Below are 23,080 nucleotides of genomic sequence, written 5' to 3'. Positions count from 1 at the left end.
AATGGCAAATGTGAAATTTAGAAAAATCTTACCCAGGCAGTGTTTACTTTTAATGCCTCCGAACTCATTGCTTTCTACCTATACTTCACTCTCTTATTGTCTCCTCATTCTTGGGATCTGTATCAGAGTCCCACATGGGCACTAAGTAAATTAGAAAAAGGAGAGTTGGCAAAATAATCAGCTGACTTCTTTAAAAACAGAAGCTACAGCACTAGTATTCATGGCAATCTGTAAACACCTCCATTGTCACTTAAGCAAAGCATTATGTCACCTCCTTCTTCCTTTGATACACACACTCCTTTTACCTTGCACCTAATGATGGTGTATGAGAGCAAACAGAGAATGAGAAGACAAGGTGTAGGAGACTGGTCTCTCTTTAAATGTTCCACAAAATCACTGGCAGTATATTCTCATTCTAGACTCTGTTTTGAAGAAGGAGTAGTAATTGATTTCAAATGCCTCTGCTTGCTCTAAGGACATACGTGAAAAGAAAAAGAAGATAATAATTTTAGTTTTCTTGGAGAGGTTATTTTGTTTTAAAAGGGCTACAAATTATCTGGTACCACTTTAACCCTGTTTTCCTGAACCCTACAAAATTCTAAAATAAGCAAAAATTAGTATTAAAAATATGGATTGTATTATAGCATATTAACCTCACAGAGACCAGTTTATGATACAATACTGTTACATTTTATGTGCCTTTACATAATTTGCATTAATAAATATAGTATATTTATGCCATTTTGCAAGACTTAGACAAGTCCGTATGCATAGTGCATAAAGCTTTTGAGGATTTTGAAGACCTGGATTTTTAGTCCCAAAGTTTGGAAAAAGCTACTGAATATATTCTGTTGGCTGTCCTAGATATTTTGCATTATTATTTCTTTACACCAGTCTGAATAGGGTTGGTGGTACTCTCATCTTTACACATAATTAAATTAAGGTCTCAAAAGATTAATAAATTGCCTGCTGGCACAAGCAATAGAGTCAGGATTTGAACTCAGGTCTTGTGGCCTTGGTGTTGTAGTTAAAATTATAACATATATAAAAGCATAGAATAGTAGTTATTCTGATAGCTTGGCTATTTACCTAAAACAAGGATTTTCTTTACTACTTACTATTTCTAATTTGTAGTTGGTAAGGAGATACAACATAGTAACTAACATATACAACATTATAATCCATGATAAAATACAAACTATTATGTTTATGTTTTATAAATATCTTCTGCAGGAAAATGGATTTTTTTGTCTTTTTACTATGAACAAGCTTAGTTTGAAGTCTTAGTTGTTCTGAATTTATAAATCACAATTTGTTATTCAAATTACATTTAGAAACATTTAAGTGAAAGTTTGTAGAATCAATACATAATTAACTGCTTTAAGTAAGTAGTTTATATAGGCCTACTCTCAATTTTATACTGTAATGGAAAGCAGCATTGAGACAGATAATCCTCAAAATAATTTTGACATGTAAAATGATGTGTTGTTGATAGCTAGGTGATGTATTCTTAAGTCGTTAGCCATAGCCAGGCATGCAGCAGGCCTGATGACTCAGTAAGAATGAGACCTCAGGAGAATAGAACTGTGGCAGGGTCAGAATTGTCTTATATGCTGATGTGGTCCCTCCCTGCATCAGTGGTTGTTCAGAATTTTTAGCCTTATAAGATAGTAAAATATAGTTCAACTTGGTTTCTTAATTTATTTCATGAGATCTTTTTCTTTCTTTAGATGTGTTTAGGATTACAATGAAAAATGACTTCATCAGAGAAATAACAAATGTCCTATAAATTTAGCAAAGAAAATTCACTAAGTAAGCTATGTGCAGAGTCAGTGGCATATATTTGTTGAATTTCATTAGACGCAGAGCATTAAATACATGCCTAGTAAAGAACAACATACTATTACATCAATAAAAGACAGAGTGGACGGGTATACAGTAAGCCCAAATATATGCTCGCATTGTCACAGGCTTGTCCTTAGTTGGAGGGTGATCTGTGTTGGGAAACCTTTTTAGAAGAAATTACTCTTGAGCTGAGATTTATGCCCTGTAGTGAAATGGGTTGGTAAATAGGGTAATTTTTTTTCCTCCTGAATTTGGTGGATCTTTTAGAGTTGAATAGACAGCACTTTCTGCAACAGATGGGAATTTAGACAGGAAGGACACTTTAGTTGTGCTTAGTTTCTTCTACCATCCGTGGCATGGAAATAATTAGGTATTATAATGATTTAAAGGACTTAAGTTCAGTCTTTTTGGTTCTTTTCTTTTCATAAGATTCTTATTATGTACGATAAAGCATTGATTGCAAGTACTTCTTTAACCATACATGATGATGTATTTTCGTGAAAGTAGAGCTGTAAAAATCTAGCCCATTCAGCTGGGCTCGGGCTCATGCCTGTAATCCCAGCACTTTGGGAGGCTGAGGCAGAAGGATCACTTGAGATCAGGAGTTCAAGATCAGCCTAAGCAACATAGCAAGACCCCATCTCTACAGAAAATTTAAAAAATTAGCTGGACATGCCCCTGTAGTCCCACTCAGGAGACTTAGGTGGGAGGATCACTTGAGCCCAGGAGGTCGAGGCTACAGTGAGCTGTGATTGTGCCACTGCACTCCAGCCTGAGTGACAGAGCAAGACCCTGTCTCAAAAATAAAATAAATCTGACACATTAAATTGATTTTTAAATACTTGAAAATACTTTTATTTTGAAATAATTTCCGACTTACAGAGAAATTGAAAAAAAAAATGATTTCTTATGTATTTTCACCCAGGTTCCCCTACTATATGCATAATTGTTTTAGTGAACCATTTGAATATAAGTTGAAAACATAATAACCCTTTACCCCTGGGGCATTATAAGTGAAAGACATAATTTGCCCCTAAAAGGGCATATATCTGTAATGTACTTTCAAATACTTGTGTTATGGGCTGAATTGTATCTCCCTGAAATTCGTACATTGAAGTCCTACCCCCCAGTACCTAAGAATGTGACTGTATTTGAGACAGGGTTTTTAAAGAGGTAATTAAGGTTAAATGAGGTCATTAGGGTGGAGCCTAATCCAATATGACTGGTGTCCTTAAGGAAGAGGAGATTAGGGGACACACACACAAGGAAGACCATGTGAAGACAATGGAAGAAGATGACCCGCTACAAGCCAGTAAGAGAAGTCTTAGAGGAAACCAACTCTGTTGACACCTAGATCTCAGATTTCTAGCCTCCAGAATTGTAAGCAAGTAAATTTCTGATGGTTAAACTACCTAGTCTATGATACTTTGTTATAGCAGCCCTAGAAAACTAATACACCTTGTATAGGATAGCATAAGAAAAGTTTTTTAACATAGTGCATGAGAGTGTCTTTAAGATAAGTCCCACACATACTAAAACAATCTGGACTAGTTTTAGAAGTTTGAAGGTGTTTACCTTTTCTCTGTTTGGGGAAAAAAAAAAATCTGGAGTCAGGGGTGAAAGTGGGGCATGATAGGTAGCTCAGTAAGAATGTTATTCTGTTGCTTAGCAGCAGACTGGAAAACCAGGAGTGTTTTTTAAAAGTTGGAGTTATAAATGGAACACCTGCATCCAGTTTTGATTGCCTCACTTCAAGAATGATAGAGCATAAATTGAAAGAATCTGAAGAAGTGAAAAAACTGATTATAGGTATTGTGGGGGACTAGTATATGACAGTAATCCATAAGTATGGTTCAGCATCTGTTTACTTGGCCTACTCAGCTGTGTCGACAGTTTCAAGGACCCCTCTGCTTTTATCTTCATGAACTAGAAGACAACAAAAGAAGTTGATCTTTACTTCTGTAGGATATTAACACTCTCCTGTTTTTTTCTTTCTGTGCCAGTTTATTTGGCAGAACATATATATAAGTAAAATTGCACACCAGCCTGACTGTTAATGAAAGCAGCTGGGCTTTCTACAAAAGGTATATTAACTGTCTTTTGAAAGAGTGTGATTTAATTTAGTGCTACGAATTTGTTTTCTGACATGCGTATATGGTGGTCTCCTTACCGCATTCTTATTTGATTTAAACAATACATTATTGTATTTTGGTAAGTAGAGCAGGGATGAGCTTTCTTTTAAAAGAGCCATTGCAACTAACAAAGTCAGACTATAAGACCAAACTGATTGGCAAATGAAGAGGGTGGCTTCTCACTTACAGAGCCAGTGCTGGTAACTAAGACGAGGGTGAGAAATTAAAATAGAAAGAATCGGCTTTGGTCACCTAAATTAACTAATGCAGGATGTTGTTAGTTGTCATCTAAAATGCAGTCTATTTAAAATAGAAATGTTAATATAGCTAGATAATATGTAAAACAAAGATATTAGTAACTACTTTGTTCTTAAACACAATCAAGAATCAATAGTTTTAATAGCTGATAATAAGTTTAATTATCACAGATAAAACTAACAAACTTTCTTAGAGTCCTTGGTATGTGTCTCTAGGCTATATTTCTGTATCCTAATTGGCCTTGTAGAACTTTCAATGGGAATAGATGACTTGGTGGGGTGAGTATGTGTGCCCTGAATGAATGGACTGTAGTCCAGTTACAGTCAAGAAGCCTAACTTGTGAGTGCAGAGGTGGGGAAGATCATCTTTTAATGGGGGCAGACTCCTTATCAAACACAACCATGACAGTGACCAATAAGCCAGGTGTAAGAAATCTACCTGGAAAGGACACCATTCATTAGAGATGGCTGATTAACCCATCCTCTCACAGTTGGCATGTCCTGAGGAAAGCCAAATTAAGTTATAGGACTGTAATATGTAAACTGCCATGTCTTTAAATTTTTTTTTTTTTTTGGTAGAGATAGGGTCTCACTGTGTTTCTCAGGCTGGTCTCAACCTCCTGGGCTCAAGTGATCCTCCTGCCTCAGCCTTCAAGTGCTTGGATTATATGCATGAGCCACCACATCCAGCCCCATGTCTTTTTGACTGCAAATCTCTGCATCCATTGTAGGTTGTTATGCAAATTGATCAGTCGAGTATCTGTGAGGAAAGATGTATTCGACTATATTATTGTAGGAAAGATCCAATACAGTGATAAAAATAGGCTTCAAAATGAGACTGCAGGGCAAGGCAAAGGTGTGTGAACATTTAGTCTTAGATTTTGTTTCATCACACACAAGGATTTTAAGAATTTGACAAATTATCTGAACCTTAAACTGAAACTTGTATGTTAGAGCTAAAATTCTGAGTCTGTGGTCTAGGGTAGCTATTAAACATCTACAGTTAGGTTTAGAGAACTTTCTTCTTTTTCCTCAAAGGCAGTGTAAGGAACTTTATTAATTTTTGCAATTTATGATATTCAGCCTTTTCTTTTTAGAGATCTGTCAGAATTCTAACTCCCCACCACAATGTTGATCTTAAAGTTGTGAAAGACAATATTATTTTCAAGGTGATTATGTATCAGTATATAATCTATACCATATTGTGTATTTGAACTGTATAAAAGAATAACTTCTAGTAGATGGTTCATAGCAAATCTGGACAAAGTAATTGAATTTAAATATTCTAAAATGGTGATTATTTCTACATATGTTTAGTTTCAAGTACTTTAAATAGTTCTTAAAATACTTCAACTTTTTTTTGGTTTTTTTTTTTGTTTTTGAGATGGAGTCTCGCTGTGATGCCCAGGCTGTAGTGCAGTGGAGCAATCTTGGCTCCCTGCAACCTCCGCCTCCCTAGTTCAAGCAATTCTCCTGCTGCAGCCTCCCGAGTAGCTGGGACTACAGGCGTGTGCCACCATGCCCGGCTGATTTTTATACTTTTAGTAGAGATAGGGTTTCACCATATTTGCCAGGCTGGTCTTGAACTCCTGACCTCAAGTGATCTGCCGGCCTCAGCCTCCCAAAGTGCTGGGATTACAGGCATGAGTCACTGCACATGGCTTTCAACTTTTATTCTATATTCTTCTTCACCAAGTTTATTGAAATTGGAAGAGTGGAGCCCAAAAAAATTTAATTAGAGAAAGATTTACACTTATACATGTATTTTACACTCCAGTAATTGAGTGGTTGTGTTCTTAGGATTTCTTTGGAGACATTTGTTACGCAAATTTATGAATTTTCATTTAGTGAATATACTTTTATAAAATTTCACCACCTTACTCTGAGATAGTGCTTTGATGTGTTTGAAATGTAGTATAATCAATGAAAGTACATTTGTTTCTGATCACGTTATATAACTAGTCTATATTTTAGCTAGTCTTTGTCTGTAATATGTACACTTGTTACCTGTCCCTTATTAATATGCTTTCTAGGAATCATGTTTTAGAATGGAGAATACTAATTTGGAATCCTACTGTCCTATATTGAGTGTTATAATTAAGGGTTACATTCTTTATTAAAGATAACCAACAATTCTTAACACTGAGCAAAAAAAGTCATAAACTAGTTGTAACAGCTAAAAACTTACATTAATGTAAAATAGCAAACATTACTGCATACACTGATTATACAAGGGCTCAGTATATTATAAAATGTACAGGTATGCATAAATATAATTCTAAGCTATAAATCTGGACTATCTAAAAGTTATATTTGAGTATAATAAATATTGGTTATTTTTATTAAGTAGTTTTGCTTAGCACTTTAGAAGCCTGGAGGGTGGGAAGTTATAAAGTTTATGGGTAACGTTTCTTAAAAAGCTGTCAATGAAAATTTGAATTCATGCCTTTTATCTATTAATAAATTTCTTCTTAACAAGTAAAGGCATTAATAATAATTCTTTATAACTGAATGGCACTTCATATCTGCATACACCAAACTTCCACATCTGTTATCCATCATTTCACTAACTAAAACTGTTTTTGAAACTGAAATCATTGTTTTTTTTTTTTTTTTTTGAGACAGGGTGTCACTCTGTCACCCAGGCTAGAGCAGTGGTGTGATCTCAGCTCACTGCAACCTCTGCCTGCCAGGTTCAAGTGATCCTTCTAGCTCAGCCTCCAAAGTATCTGGGACTGTAGGCACGCACCACCGTGCCAGGCTAATTTTTGTATTTTTTGTAGAGATGGGGTTTTGCCATGTTCCCAGGCTGGTCTCAAACTCCTGAGCTCAAGTGATCTGCCCACCTCAGCCTCCCAAAGTGCAGTGAAATCATTTTCTTAGCAGTAGTCATTGTAGTCATTGTAGTAGTCTGAGTATTTGGAGGCTTCACTAAAGGACACTAGGGGGAATAAACTTGCTAAACAAACAAGAAGGCAGTTGTGAAAGTAGGGGGAAACAGTCTTCCTCCTGTTATAATCATTGGAGTATGGTGTTTATGGACTAATTCCTTTACAGTCCTTTCCTGAGTTGTATAGGAAGGTCCGGAACCCTGATGCTATAAGCATGCTTTACAGTTGTTTTTGCCTAATTGCATTAATAAAAACTGTTCACGTTGAACTTGTCTCTTGCCTTTCTCTCCAGTTATAACTTGTTATAATATTTTGCTGTTTACTTCTTTACCTTTGGCATTTCACAATGGCTGAGTGTCATGTGACCGACTTGAATATTTAATTATGTGTTTACTCTTCCAATTTGGTCCCAGGTTAAGAAGCGTATGCTTCTTATGTGTGGGGAGTTGTTGAATTTATTACTTGAAGTTATTCATTGGGTTTTGAAGCTGCTGAACAGGGTTAATAGGTAGATTTTAGGTGGAATGTAAAATAAATCATTGTTTATGAACATGTATTCTACTGCTAGATGACAGCATGCACCTAGAGTATGTTTTGGTAATTCTGTAGAAGAAATTATCATGGACCCAGTCACTCCTTAGTGAATGCCTTGCCATAGTTGTTTAAGTAAGGTTGCCCTTTGTTTGAAAATTACAAACTCATTTGAAAATGAATCTGCTGCCTTGCACTATTAAAGCTGCTATTTTAATTATATTTTAGTTTTGTAGAACTACTCTTGTACTTCTATTGAATGAGTTTTTGAGACCTAACCAGCAGAATGTGTAGACTTGGGGACCTGAAAGATACTTTATGTCTTAAATAAGAGGTTCATAGAATTTTTCACTTTTCATTTCTGAGTAAATAAAATACTGTGCCATTTTCACAGTACACCTAATAATATAGCTTTGATCCATCCATTTGTGTGTTCTAGATATGTAGCAGTGCTGCATATACTCATTATAGTAGAATTGTTTTGTTCTCCTAAGTAGAGATTGGCAAACTTTTTCTGTGAAGGGCTAGGTAGTAAATACTTTAGGCCTTGCAGGCCCTATGGGCTCTATCACAGCTACTCAATCCTGCTGTTGTAGTGTGAAAACAGTCACAGACAATACATTAATGAGTGGGTATGTCTGTGTTCCAATAAAACTTTATTTACAAAAACAGGCAGTAGGCTGGATTTGGCCTGTGGACAGTAGTTTGCCAACTCCTGCTCCAAACTATTGAGTTGGTGGTCTCTACAAAATCAGGTCCTTCTGTATCTGGAAATGAAGAGTTAATTTCTCTGTAGTTTATTCTCTTTGCTTTGACATCAGTAACAACATTTTAATTCTGAATACTAATAGCATGGAGAAAGAATATTTTAAAGATATTTTAGGAGGAAACGGGTTAACTGGATTTAAAGACATTGTAAACTGATTCCATAGGCATGTTCTCTAAACCTGGGTACTCCCAGAGTCTCTGGCTTTTGCTGATGAGCTTTGCTGGAGAAAGCCATGAAACTGTGTTAATTTGTGCTTACTCACCTCAGTGCTACCTGTCAGCCCTTTGATTTATTTCTATTTGACCTCTTGTTAATTCCTCACAGTATCTCTTCCAAGGTCATCATTGTTCTTTCCATTACCATCACTTCCATCTCGCAATATCTTGGTCTCAGCATTTGATCTCACGTCTCTTATTCAGCAAAGATCAGTTATATCATTCAACATAAATCTCTTTTGTTCTATGTTAATTCCTTTTCAAGCTGAGGATTTAAAAAATGATAGTTCTAATATTAAATGATTTTTTAATTCCCAGTTTAATGTACAGACTGATATAAGTTACTGTAAAATATTTGCTGTGAATTCCTCTTCTATGACTTGAAATTCTCCCAGAGAAAATAATGCATCTACCATTTCACAAATGTTTTCTAGACATACATAATTAGACTTCAGTTCAAAAGTGAGTTAGGAGGATATGCTGTTAGGTCTGTGCCTTAAAGTTACAATCTTTAAGATACACAATAAGCAGAAGTTGTGATTTCTCTGAAGAACAGTCCAGACAGGTTAATATAGTATTCTTGACAATAAATATTTTTTCTTACCATTATCTTACTTTTTTTGTTTGTTTCTTTTGCAGACAGGTTCTTGCTCATTCGCTTAGGCTGGAGTACAGTGGCATGATCACAGCTCATTGCAGCCTTGACCTCCTGGTCTCAAGCAATCTTCCCACCTCAGCCTCCCAAGTAGCTGGGACCACAGGCATGTGCCACTATTCCTGGCTAATTTTTTTTATTTTTATTTATTTACATTTTTTGTAGAGATGAGTTCACACCATGTTGCCCAGGCTGGTTTTGAAATCCTGGGCTCAAGCTGTCCTCCCTCCTTGGCCTCCCAGAGTGTTAGAATTATAGGCGTGAGCCACCACACCTGGCCTTACTCTTACTTTTAATTCAAAGAACTGATTGTATAGGGAATTTATCTCAAACTGTATCATGAGAATCTTATTGTCCCAGTCTGGGGATAATCAGCTAGGTGACAGTGTTCCAAGCCACCCCACCCAGGAGTTTGGATGGAAGTCTTAGAGAAAGAAGAGATTTTGTTTTGGGCAGATATACCAAAAAGTATATAGTGACCTGGTATTGGCCATGCCTCCTGGTCAGAACTGAGCTAAGCCTTCTACTGGTCCTGCAGTATCCGCAGTGCCACTGCAGAGCAGGACCTCTATACCTTCAGCAGAAGTCCTGGTTCTAGAAGGGAGCAATGTGCAAGACCCTTAGACAAGGAGGAATAAAAAAAGATGGGGTCAGGAGATGGCAGTTCAAAGAAATAGTGAAAGTACCTTGTGAAAAAGAACTAGAAATTTTGAAACACAAATAGACTAAAACAAGAACACATAGTTGTGAAAAAAACTGATTGGAAATCTAGCAAATAAAGTATAGTCATTAGGAAATAATGAATAGATGTGATAAATTCTAAATTGGACACAGGATTACTAAATTAGAAGAGAAGTCTGAGGAATGTACTCAGATTTGTAAAAGGTATGTCAGACACTGCTGTAAGTTTTATACACACCCACACAATCTCAATCAATAAATCTCTCTCTCTCTCTCTCTCATTTACTCCTAAGGCAAGGCAGTCCTACTCATTTAATAAATATATATTGTGCCTACTATATACTAGTGACTCTGTTGTTTATCTATTGCTATATATCAATTGCTTCAAAATTAGTGGCTTAAAACAACCTACATGTATTATCTCACACGTTTTCTGTGGGTCAGGAACCTGGGAGTGGTTTAGCTGGGTAGTTTTGGCTCAGGGTCTCTAAGGAGGTTGCAGCCAGGTTGTTAACTGGTGCTTGACTATGGCTGGTGGCTCAGCCTCCAAACTCAGGGGGATGTTGCTACAGTTCCCCTTCAGCTTGTGACCAGAGGCCCCTGTTCCCTCCACACAGGCCTCTCCATAGGCTGCCTGAGTGTCCTCATGACATGGCAGCTGGCTTCCCCCCAAGGGATCAAGTTGGGAGGGAGGAAGCCAAGACAGGAGCCACAGCCTTTTTATAACTGTATTAGGAGGGTTCCAAATCAGAACCAATAGGAGATAAAGATATTTATTATAAGGAATTGGCTGACATGATATGAGGCTGGCAAGTCTCAAAATCTGCAGGACGAATTGGCAAGCTGGAAACCCAGGAGAGCTGACAGTGTAGTTGTAGTCTGACAGGTAGCAGGTTTAAGACCCAGGAAGAGCTGATGTTTCAGTTTATAACCAAATTCAGGAAGAAACCAGCGTCCCAGTTTGAAGGCCATCAGACATTGTTTTTTTTCCTGAATTTGGAAGAATTCTCTCTTATTTGAGGGAGGGTCAGCCTGTTTTTTCTATTCAGGCCTTCAGCTGATCAGATGAGGCCCACCCACATTAGGTAGGTCAATGTGCTTTATTCAGTCTACTGATTTAAATGTTAATCTCATCCAAAAACAACCTCACAGAAACACCCAGAATTGGCAGGGCGCAGTGACTCACACCTGTAATTTCAGCACTTTAGGAGGCCGAGGTGGGTGGATTATGAGGTCAGGAGGTCGAGACCATCCTGGCCAACATGGTGAAACCCCATCTCTGCATAATATAAAAATTAGCTGGGTGTGGTGGCACATGCCTGTAATCCCAGCCACTTGGGAGGCTGAGGCAGGAGAATCGCTTAAACCAGGGAGTCAGAGGTTGCAGTGAGCTGAGATTGTGCCACTACACTCAAGCCTGGGGACAGAGTGAGACTCCATCTCAAAAACAAACAAACACCCAGAATTATGTTTAAATATCTGGGCACCCCATGGCCTAGTAAGGCTGATACATAAAATTAACCATCATAAATGTAATATTGAAAGTGACCTATATCACCTCTACAATATACTGTTTGTTAAAAGTGAGTCGCTAAGTTAAGCCCACTCTCTCAAAGGGAGAGGAATTAAGCTCTACCTCTGGAAGGAAAGCATATAGAATAACATGTGGACATATTTTTCAAACCACTCTAACCGCTGGTACTAGGAGACTCCAGTGTTATACTCCAGTGTTCATTGAATAGAAGTTACTGAAGAAAAAAATGGAAGGAATGGTAGAAAAGTAATATTTGAAGAGAGAATTGTTAAGAATCATTATCTTTCATGAAGAGAGATATGAGTCTTCAGATCAAAATGGGCACTTGGGGTTTTAAACAAAATAAATGAAAATACATTTTTAGACAGATTGTGATGTAATTGCAGGAGATCAAAAATAAAGGGACAAGAGCTATCAGAGACAAAAGATATATTACCTACAGAGGAAAACAATTAGATTGACAGTAGACTTCTTATCAAGTAAGAGACTCATAAGCAATGGAGTAATGTTTTCAGAGTGTTGAAAGAAGGTAACTGTCATCGAAAATTCGAAGTCTAGCTAAACTTTCGTTCTAGATTGAGGAAAAATCTCAAATATGCACAATAACATTTATTTTAAAAAAAGATTGAGGGTAAACATTAAACTAAGTTATTTAAGTTTCTGTCTTTCTGATTCCCCATTTATAATGATAGGATAGGTAAATAACGGTATTTACCTTATAGGTTAACTGTTCTGTTCACTGTTATATCCCAAGTGCCTAAACGGTGCCTAACACATAGTAGGCATGCAATAACTGTTTATTGAATGAATGAATGAGTGAATAGGATTGTTGTGAGGATTTATATATATAAAGAATTTACAGCAATGCTACCTGACATGTTAATAAGTACTCAATAAATGTTTGTTGTTAAGATTTTATCACCTGTAGACACTCAGTAAAAGAACGATTAAAAATATTTCTCAACAAAAAGACAAATTCTGTAAGGAAGTATCAGATATAAAAAAAAATTATGACACAGAAATTGATAAAATGCTAGTAAATTAACTAATGACCATGGAGGGGAGATTAATTTAAGAAAAATTAATCTTTTTGTATTATTTCTAAAAGGTAAAAACTAAAACCTTTAAGGTGATTCTAAATTTCACATGAAAGAGCAAAGGGCCAACAGCAGCTAAGAGATGTTTGAAGAATGAGGAAAAGCTATTTGCCATACTAGATTTAAAGACTTATGAAGTATAATAATTAAGACAGAAATATTGGTGCAGGGAATGGAAAATAGACCAGTGAAACAAAATGACCCAGAAGTAGACTCATGCGTATATGGAAACCTTATATATGACAGAAAGCATTACAAATCAGTGGATACAATGAAGTCTTCAATAAATCAAACTGGAACAATGTGGGGAAAATGAAATTTGATATCCTACCATATAAGAATCAATTGTAGTTGGGTTAAAAACCTAAGTGCAAAAAAGAAAGACTCTAAAACTCTGATTTTAAAAAAAAAGAATCTTAGATTCTTCCTTAGCTAAAGAAGAACTTTTTGGAAAAAACAACAGGATACAAACATAAGGGGGAAAAGGATTAATGGCACATTTAATATAGTCATATTAAAATTTAAAATGTTCACATCTCAGAAAATCCAGTGAACAGTGAAAAGACATGCCTCAGAGAAGGTATTTATAGCTGATATAACTGACAAAGATTAGTATCCAGCATGAATAAAGAATTCCAGAAGTCAAGAAGGAAGAAACAACCCAATGGAAAGAAAAATCAGCAAAGGATGTGATTAAGCAATTTACAGAGCAGGAAATATGAATGGCCAATGAACATATGAAAAGATCTTCAGTCTCACTAGTAATCATACTAATGCAAATTATACCATTCTGTACTCATGAGACAGGCAGATATTAAAAAGGATGAAAAGTCTATGTATGTTGGTAAAGATGTGGGGACCTAACAGTCTTACAGTACTGATGGGAGAAGAGGTTAATTTAAGCACTCAGAAGAGCTATTTTGCAAAGCCAAATAAAGTCAAAGAATACATAAACACCTGGAAATTCTCCTTCTGGTGTGTTCTCCAGAGAAATACTCTTCTATAAATGCACAAGGAAGCACATAAAGGAATGTTTATTCTAACACTGTTTGTAATGGTGAAAATTGTAAGCAACTAAATATCAATCAAATGAGAGTGTATGCTATTATATATTTGCATAATGGAATATTATACAATTTCTAATGTTAATATTATATGCTACTTATGAATACATAACGTATAGTAAAATTGTGTATTTTCAAGCATGTTTTAAACACCAAGTCATAATAAAGGTTACCTCTGAGGAAGTACGTGAATGGATGGAGGGATACAAAAATGTAGTGAGGTAAACAAAATATTGAGTTGATAAATTGAGTGGTGGCTACATGGTTATTATGGGCATTCTTTTGGACCCTACACTTGTTTGTATATTTGAGATTCTTCATAGTAAGTAATTTAAAAATAAATTACCAAACAAGTTTCATTAAAGATTAGTGGACTAGAGCTATATGTATCAACATGGACAGATCCCTCACACTGATGAAGAAGATGCAGAAGTATATTCACATCGTAATACCATTTATATAGAAACCATGTAGAACAATATTATGTGCTACTTATGGATACATAATGTATTGGAAAATTATATATTTTCAAGCATGTTTTAAACACCAAGTCATGATAAAGTTTACCTCTGAGGAAGTATATGAATGGATGGAGCCATACAACAATGTAGCCAGATAAGCAAAGAATGTCAAAATGTTAAGAGTTGATAAAACTGAGTGGTGGCTACATGGGTGTTATATTGGAACCTATACTTGTTTATTTGAGATTCTTCATAGTAAGTAATTTAAAAATAAATTACCAAACAAGTTCTGTGAATTATATGTATGTGTGTATTTATCTGTATGTATGTGTATTTTTTTAATTTAAAATTTCTTACCAACAAGAATTTATGAGATTCTTTCTAAAAATTCTAATATTCTCTGGATCTTACTTAAGGGAAAATCTTATAAAACAACCTTTTAATATGGATATGGTCCTGTAATTAAAAAAAAAACAAACCTAATGTTATGTTCCTGTCTGTTAATTAATTAACATGGCTAAGTATTGTGAAGAACCTGAAAATTAAATTATCTTAATATACCCTTTCTAAAGTTAACATTCTGAGAGCTACATGGGATTGTTTTGTAAATGTTGTTATGTTGAAACTTAAGTATAAAATCAATATAAACTTTTTTTGTTTAAATTCAAAGAAATGCTCAATAATGAAATAATTAGACTTAAGTATAATAGTCCTCTGTGGCCTATTGTAACTATTATTATTTTTGCTTTAAGTAACCTTACATTTGAGAAATGTTTTATTACTTTATTTTCTCAATGAGAATCTTTATCTGGGATTTGACCAAATGTTTTACATTTTCATTGACACGTTCTTCACCTTTCCCTCAACTGATAGTTTTTAGTTTCTGATCACTTGGAACAGATTTTTACAGAAGTTGTATAATATCTTAATTTTTAAATATATTTAAAAATGTATAAGATATTTTGCCATGTAAGTTTGAATAGTTTTCTCCTTAATTGATAAAAGAAAAATTAGAAATTTGAATATTTTGCATTATTTTGTTTTTCACAATTTTTCATAGCAGACTTGTTTAAAAAAATATTTTAGGGTGCCATGATTATGTAGCAGTCTTTGGGTTTCTTTAGTGGTGAGACCATTTTCATTGCACAGGATAGATGGGCTTAAATGGCAGGAACATGACTAGAAAGTACATATTATATATATTTCAGTTAGCATGTTGCTACTGACAGGTGCTCAATGGTTGTTGGTATCCTTGTCAGCAAAGAGAATCCTTTGACATTAAAGTCACCAGCTCAATCCTGATTTGGGGTGACTCTATTGGCAGTTCCATCAAGCTGCAGCTGATCAGTGAATGTCAGAGCTGCAGCCATTCTTCAGGAGTGTTACCAGCCTGCTGCGGGTTTTTTGTCTTTTTGTTTTTGTTTTTGGAGGGAGGAGTGGTTTAGCTTGTCTTGTTCAATTGTAGCCAGACTTTCAAATTGCTTACCTTTGGGAAATGAACCGAGAGGTCATAGGGAATATAGGTATCTTTAGGGCATCCAAAACCATATACAAAGTGATTACTTACATGGAGACTAGTAATGATTACCTTGACTCCAAGCCAATCAATGGTGGAGCCTCTGGGGACTCATTAAATGGCATTTGTGGACTCTGTAACCTAGCTTTTGAGCTGCATTTCAGGAAAAGCAGTGACAGCCTTTAATGTCTAATTGACCTCTTCTCTTTGTTTCACTTTCATTCACTTTCCATATTTGCCTCTGATGTGGTCCCTAATGGCAGCAAACAGCACTGCTCAGCATTTTGAACTTCTGTTCAGAGCTTCAGCACCTCAGTTTAGGCAGTTGTGTCATGGTAAGTGTTTGAGAATTCTTTATACTACTCAATTACTTGTTCTCTTTTTCTTCCTATGGGTGAAATGTATCCTGACTCACCCTACCCCACACACACCCACAGTTTTTCAGATTTATGGTTCTCTTCTTTGTCCCTTGCTTTCAAACATTTTTCTTAAATTGGAAAGTATGTCTTTGAAACACTGACATTATTTATCCATGAGAGCAAGGAGAGAAGTATAGCGTGGTGGAATAGAGTATAGTTCTGCCTCAAGCCAGATGTTGTCTCCGACAAGCTAATCACCTCTCTAGGTTTCTTCACAAACTAAGGTGTTAGTCATACCTAAATGCCAATAGTTCAGTAAGTTTTTCACTAAACTCATTTTAGCTTTTAAATCCTGAGATACTTTTCTTGAAATTTTAATGATAATAGGTTTATTTTATCTGTTTGTTTTTGTGTTTGTTTTACTGTCCTTACTGGTCAAAACAGAAAGATTAACACCCTATGTTGGAACTCTTTTTTGTGTGTGGAAATTTTACTGGTCTGTGAAATATGAAAGCCTAGGGACTGTTGGACTAGATAAGCTTCAAAGTCCTTCCAGATTTTTTTTTTTTTTTTTTGAGATGGAGTCTTGCTCTGTTGCCCGGGCTGGAGTGCAGCGGCGCTATCTTGACTCACTGCAATCTCCGTCTCCCGGATTCAAGAAATTCTCCTGCCTCACCCTCCCAAGTAGCTGGTATTACAGGCATGTGCCACTACGCCCGGCTAATTTTTTTGTATTTTTAGTAGAGATGGGGTTTCACCCTGTTGGGCAGGCTGGTCTTGGGTTTCACCATATTGGGCAGGCTGGTCTTGGGTTTCACCATATTGGGCAGGCTGGTCTTGGGTTTCACCATATTGGGCAGGCTGGTCTTGAACTCCTGACCTTGTGATCCGCCCACCTCGGCCTCCCAAATTGCCGGGATTACAGGTGTGAGCCACTGCGCCCAGCCTAGTCCTTCCAGATTTAAAATACGATTTTATGTGCCCTTGAAAGAGCTCATGGAAAGAGTTAAATCTTTTAATCTAAACCACATAATTATATAGCTTTTAAATAATACTGAGATATAAAGGAAAATAGAAATCTTGTGTGGAGAAGGTGTGCATGTGTGTGTTTGTGTGCACACCTACCGTAAGTGAATCTTCCAGTGTAACTGACTGGAAGAATTCATTCCTCCTCACTTCCTCCCCTGTTCCCTAAAACAATGTAGGTTTAGGAGATCCCCAGACCATTCCATTTCTGTCTTGCATTCACTTAGTAGGAAGACTTGAATTAGCAAAATGATTGCAAGATTCTAGAAAACTTCTGGTATGCTAGGGAGTATTTGCTTTAAGTAACCTTACATTTTGAGAAATATTTTATTAGAGTCAATAGACAGGGTCCTGACCTAAAATGAGTACCATTTGAACACCTCTTAGAGCTCAGTGTGGCTTCAGAAATGCCTCAAGATTTGGCAGTGTAGACTAAGTAGGCCTCTTATGATGACATATTTATCTCTGTGTCCCCATGGTCTTTAAAATCTTGTGGTTAGGTCTTATTAAACCCTAAGTATGGGCTCAGGCCATCTCAGTCTCTAGAAACAGTCTTGGGAGCCCACTAGATTTTCCTCACTTCTGGTCAAATTCTTTCCATAGTAAGCCATTTGATAGGCTTCTGTGGGTCTCTTCAGTGACTCTTCTTGATGGGCCCAATGACATTTGATGGCAGTTTCTGTCACAACAAACCAGCCAGTTACTGCCACTTGGATCTTCCTTATTGCTAGCCTGCTCTCTTTAGATTGGTAAGGACCATTTAACTTTGCTTAGATGTACCTTATTCTGCTTGTTATTTACCTCCCCTTAAACTGGAGCAACATTCCTTAGAAAATCAAGCCTCTGGCCATAGACTCTTTACTGTTGGAATTATATATATGCTTATAATTGAAATTGTATTATTTTAAGTTAGCATTTTCCAGAGTTGACCCATGGAAAATTACCTCTAAAGGATAATCAATTTTAAAGGCTGTGTATTTGGGGGTGGAGTGGAGATTCCTAATGAAATTAGGAAGCCAGGTATGGTTGCTCACACCTATAGTCCCAGCTACTCTGGAGGCTGTTGTAGGAGGATTGCTTGAGCCCAGGAGTTTGAGGCTGCAGTGAGCTATGGTTATACCACCGCACTCCAGCCTGGTCTTAGAGTTTTACAATGGTGTGTGCTACAACAAAGAAACTGTTTACCTTTGCTAAAACCAGTGTTTTCAAACCTTGCCTGACTACTGAACTCATTTTTCTATATTACATTTTCCATATTACATTTTATTGTTGACTGTCAGTATAATAGCAATGTTTAGATTTGTGATATTTATGAAGCAGCTGTTCACAGTATACATACATAGAGCACTGTGCTGACTTTCCCATGGTGATTGTGATCTATTATATACCTTCACTGAGTATTCACCTCATGGCATACTTTCTCTGTAGTGAGTTTAATGTAGATACTAAATTAGTTGTGTCACTTTTTTTCTGAAACTAATCTTTGTGCCACAAGTGCCAGTTAGACAGATTTGCAGTGACAAGAACTTCTGAGGAGTAGTGTCTCACCTGTAATAAACCTGAATATTCTAGTCAATGCCGTAAACATGTTTTTAGGACTACTTAGAAATATTTATTTTTCCTCTTGATTGGGAAAGAGACAAATTTTATCTATTTCTTTTTACTTTTAAAAATGACTTTAAAAAGTTTAAATTCCACTATTATATAATGCTGATTGAAGTAATTTAAAGTTGCCTAAATTAAAGAATCCTAAGACCTACCTGCTATTTTCTTAAGTTTCCTACTAATTATGTGATCCTGGTCAGGTCACTTAAATTCTTGCTGATAGTTCCTCTGTGACATTTGCCCTATTTTTAAAATTAGATAATGAATAAGAAAATAAATATGTCTGATATTTTTGGGGACAAAAGAGTCCTGCATAATATCTAAAATTTAGAAGGAATTATAGTTAATAAAGGAGGGATAGGTTGACTTTGTTCCAGTAAAAAGTATTTAGTTTCGTTTTTATTTTCCCAGCCCTGAATTTGGCATGAGTAGTGCTGTGATAATTTCACAACAACAACAAAAAACTCTTGAAGAAATTTCTCACTGTGTTCTATGCTAGTAGAGAATTTGTTCAAATGCTGCTGAGATTGCCCAGGCACAAATTGGGCACAGTCAGAATCATGGGTTTCATAAAGTTTAAAAATTTTTTTTTTCTAAGTAAGCTCATTGGCTGCCCTAATTATCAAACCCACAGTTTTGTATTGTTCAGGTATACTCACTTAAGGAGATATGTTCCCCCAAACCTGTTTCTCATAGACTTCCGCATGATTCCACCATACATACACTGACATCCAGAACCTCAGAAATCATTACCTCTATATCTAATCTGTCAGCCTTTGGTTCTAACTCAAAAATGCAGCCCCAAATCTGTCGGATTTCTCCATTCCACCATTGCCACCTTAATCCAAGTCCCTGTCATCTGTCCTTTACACTGTTGCAGACCTCTTCAATGAGCTTCCTTCTCCGTTCCTCCCCACTATAGGCCCATCCTCCAGACAGAAGCCAGAGGTGGTTTTGTGTCAGTTTTTATGTAAATAATAATATGTCCTTTGCTTAGAACCCTCCATTGACTTCCTTAGTACTTGAAAGAAAAATCTAACTCCTTCATGGTCTAAATGGCCTGGCCACTGCGTGACTCTGCCCTCCATAGCCCGTCCTCTCCCTCACCACCCTTGGACTGTATGGATCTCATTTTTGTTCCTCGAATGCATCAACCTCATTCCTGGAGATTTCAGCAATTACCACCTCTTCCCTCAACCCCTGACAATCTGATCACTCTCACATCACTCTGTTTTATTATTTTCCCACTATATGTCACTCTTTGAATGTATTTTTTCCTTAATTAGTCTGTGTGTCTTTCCTAGAAATATGGAAAGGGTCTCCTTTTTTCAGTTTACTGCTGGTCCTAGCATCTGGAGTGGTGCGTAGATGTTTGTTGAAAATACAATTAAACAAAAGAACAAAAAGAAATAATCATTGTAATTGTTTACTATTTTGTTTCCTTTTGATAATTTTCCTTGTGATAATTTTAATATCTGATTTTAGCAAAATCAAATGAACCTCTTAAAATAACCTATTTAAAGAAACATTATTAAAGCATGTAAAGCCCAATAACTGAAATGTTTAATCCTTGATTAGTAGAGTCTTGTCCTGTAATCATGAGGTAAGCACTGGACACCTCCAATAACTGACAGTTGATTAACATATTGTAATCTAAATTATTTTCATGTTGTATATGCAGTCCCCAAATGCCTCATTTAACCCAAAACTAGTATCCTTATTAGTATTATCAGCATTTCCACATAGTGTTTTAGAGCCTACCAGATGCACATCAGGGAGATCATATATACTTGCCAAAGTATATTAGCCATATATAAAATGGAGGAAAGTAGGTGCTGTCAATGAGTAGCAGCAGCAAGGTTGAAATGGTGGGCATAAAAGAAGAACATATAATCCTTTAATTCTTCATGAGAGACTGAAGACATCAGACTGCTTTGGGATTTAATTCATTAACATCTTCTGTCTGGAGTTCTCTTAAATGGATTTTTAAATAAATGAGTACTCCTGGCTGTTTTATGAAACAGTGGCAGATCCGTGAGGTCAGTGGGCAGATCTGTATTAACAAGGATGTGGATTTGTTTACATGGAAGCAAAGCAATAGGTTATAATTAAGAATCTGACTTACTCTAAACAGTTTGCATGTCTGAGCATAACATGTAAAAGATTGGAATTATTTGATTTCCAGATTGAAGACTATGATGTGATAGCTAGCATGATAGGAGCCAAGTGTAAAAAACTCCGGACCCTGGATCTGTGGAGATGTAAGAATATTACTGAGAATGGAATAGCAGAACTGGCTTCTGGGTGTCCACTACTGGAGGAGCTTGACCTTGGCTGGTGCCCAACTCTGCAGAGCAGCACCGGGTGCTTCACCAGACTGGCACGCCAGCTCCCAAACTTGCAAAAACTCTTTCTTACAGCTAACAGATCTGTATGTGACACAGACATTGATGAATTGGCATGTAATTGTACCAGGTTACAGCAGCTGGACATATTAGGTAAGGTTACAATATATAAATTTGTTTTAAATGTCTGTTTCCTTGACAGAAAAGCCAATCTCAGACTTTTTGTTAGGAAAAAGAAAATTTTTGGATACAATAAAAATTTTGTCCTGATAAGATGGCTTGGTTTGATAGGAAATGCAAGATAGATCAGTTAATATAGGGAATAATTATATATGTACTTTAATAAAATAGTGAGGACAATAACAATTTTATAGTTGAAACTGTAAAAAACTATAACCATTAATTCTTGGTCTACTTGTAAGAGTGAGAATTTACATGAGCTGCGCTCTCTATTTTTATTAAGGAGAGAAGAAATTAATTCATTTGTATAATGAATTCAAGCTAGTTTTTTTTAAGTTTCTTAATTAAAATTCTTGATTAAGGAATATTGTGAAATCTTTATCCCTGATAATTCTAGCGTTTAGGAATAGTTCTACCCCAGGCAGATCTATTGAAAATCTTTTCCAGCTCTGGGATTTCTTGAATCCTTGCTGCATTCATCAGAAAGGAACCCTGTGTAATTTTGTTGCTTCTTACTTTTAGCCAGGGGTGCTAGCAGTGTCACAGTAGTTATCGTCCACACAATTGATACTTTGTGAAGTCATATCGCACTTGCACATTTTACATCAAATGCATGGTGAAAACCATTTTGAACTGGGGTGACAGAAATAGGAAAGTCTGGAGGAGCTGATTTGAAGGGGTAGGAGGTAGGAATGAAGATAGTGGGTAGGATATTGGCAAGATTCAGGTCCTAGATGCTAAATTGGCTGGAAAATTCAACTTTTACTTTTTTAACACAACCATTTCAATATGAAGTCATGTTTGAAAAAATGATTTTAATTTGTAAAGGGTTATTTTAAGTTCATTACAAACAATAAATCATGGATGGATTCATTGTTAGCACATTATATAAATGTTATACTTAAGGTGTTTTGTTTTGTTTTGTTTCCCTTAAATAGGAACAAGAATGGTAAGTCCGGCATCCTTAAGAAAACTCCTGGAATCTTGTAAAGATCTTTCTTTACTTGATGTGTCCTTCTGTTCGCAGATTGATAACAGAGCTGTGCTAGAACTGAATGCAAGCTTTCCAAAAGTGTTCATAAAAAAGAGCTTTACTCAGTGACTTAATATATGTTCTGTATTAAAATTAATGTGCTTTGTTGGGGTTTAATTTTGGGATCGATTTTGGGTTTTTAGTTGTTTTAATGGTAAGAATTAAGACATTTGTAGATTTTAAAGAAAAATATGAAATTGTCCATTAAATCAAGTAAAAATGTGCACAAATGTTTTCATAAAATACTGCAAGCACTTCTCTTCAAGAATATGAGTGGCTGATATTATTTTTACCTTATGTTAATCAGTGATATGCTTTAGTCAATAATATGATTGATAAAAGAATAACATGGAATCATGCTAACTTATTTTCAAAGGAACACTGAGCAATAAAGTATTGTGGCATTTATGCAAAAAAAAAGTTAATTTTTTACACCTTCATGTAAGGATGTCTTATTAAGCCTGTGACCTGGCAAGTGTTTTGTTCGGTATGTACAAAATGGTCAGAGCTAGTTGGAGAATGAGACATGCTTTTCCAGCTGTTTGGTTATTTCTCTGGATTAACTGTTCAACTGGAAAATTTTTAGTTTTTCTAGCCAGGTGTGGTGGCACACACTTGTAGTCCTAGCGACACAGGAGGTGGAGGCAGGAGGATTACTTGAGATGGGATTTTGAGACTCTAGTGTACTTATGATTGCACCTGTGAGCAGCCACTGCACTCCAACCTGGGCAATATAGCAAGTCCCTTTCTCTTAAAAAAAATTGTAGTGTTTCCACTTTTCTTCTGATATTTTTGTCTATTTCACTACTGGATAATGCCAATATAAAAATTTGGGTATAATCAAGAATAAGAGGTAAACTACTAAATAAAAAAAGCTTTCCAAC

General features: G+C 36.1%; 1 protein-coding gene across 8 annotated transcripts in view; it reads left to right on the top strand.

The window, feature by feature from the left end:
- Nucleotides 1-22,616, top strand: part of FBXL4 (F-box and leucine rich repeat protein 4) — a 79,725-nt gene extending 57,109 nt beyond the window's left edge. For 4 of the 8 annotated variants that reach the window (XM_518648.6, XM_001136579.5, XM_016956029.3 and 1 more), the window contains 3 exons: nucleotides 15,912-15,983; nucleotides 20,824-21,136; nucleotides 22,102-22,616. In XM_518648.6, coding sequence (XP_518648.2) covers nucleotides 15,912-15,983; nucleotides 20,824-21,136; nucleotides 22,102-22,265 — 549 coding nt within the window. In that variant the 3' untranslated portion in view covers nucleotides 22,266-22,616. The remainder of the gene's footprint in view (nucleotides 1-15,911; nucleotides 15,984-20,823; nucleotides 21,137-22,101) is intronic. The other 4 variants (XM_009451692.4, XM_063813294.1, XM_054686159.2 and 1 more) reach the window with 1 other exon arrangement.
- Nucleotides 22,617-23,080: the final 464 nt, after the last annotated feature.

The sequence above is a fragment of the Pan troglodytes genome, chromosome 5 (genome assembly GCF_028858775.2).
Source record: "Pan troglodytes isolate AG18354 chromosome 5, NHGRI_mPanTro3-v2.0_pri, whole genome shotgun sequence".
Taxonomy (NCBI): domain Eukaryota; kingdom Metazoa; phylum Chordata; class Mammalia; order Primates; family Hominidae; genus Pan; species Pan troglodytes.
The sequence above is the reverse complement of the archived record's forward strand: the minus strand, read 5'-3'. Positions and strand labels throughout refer to the sequence as shown.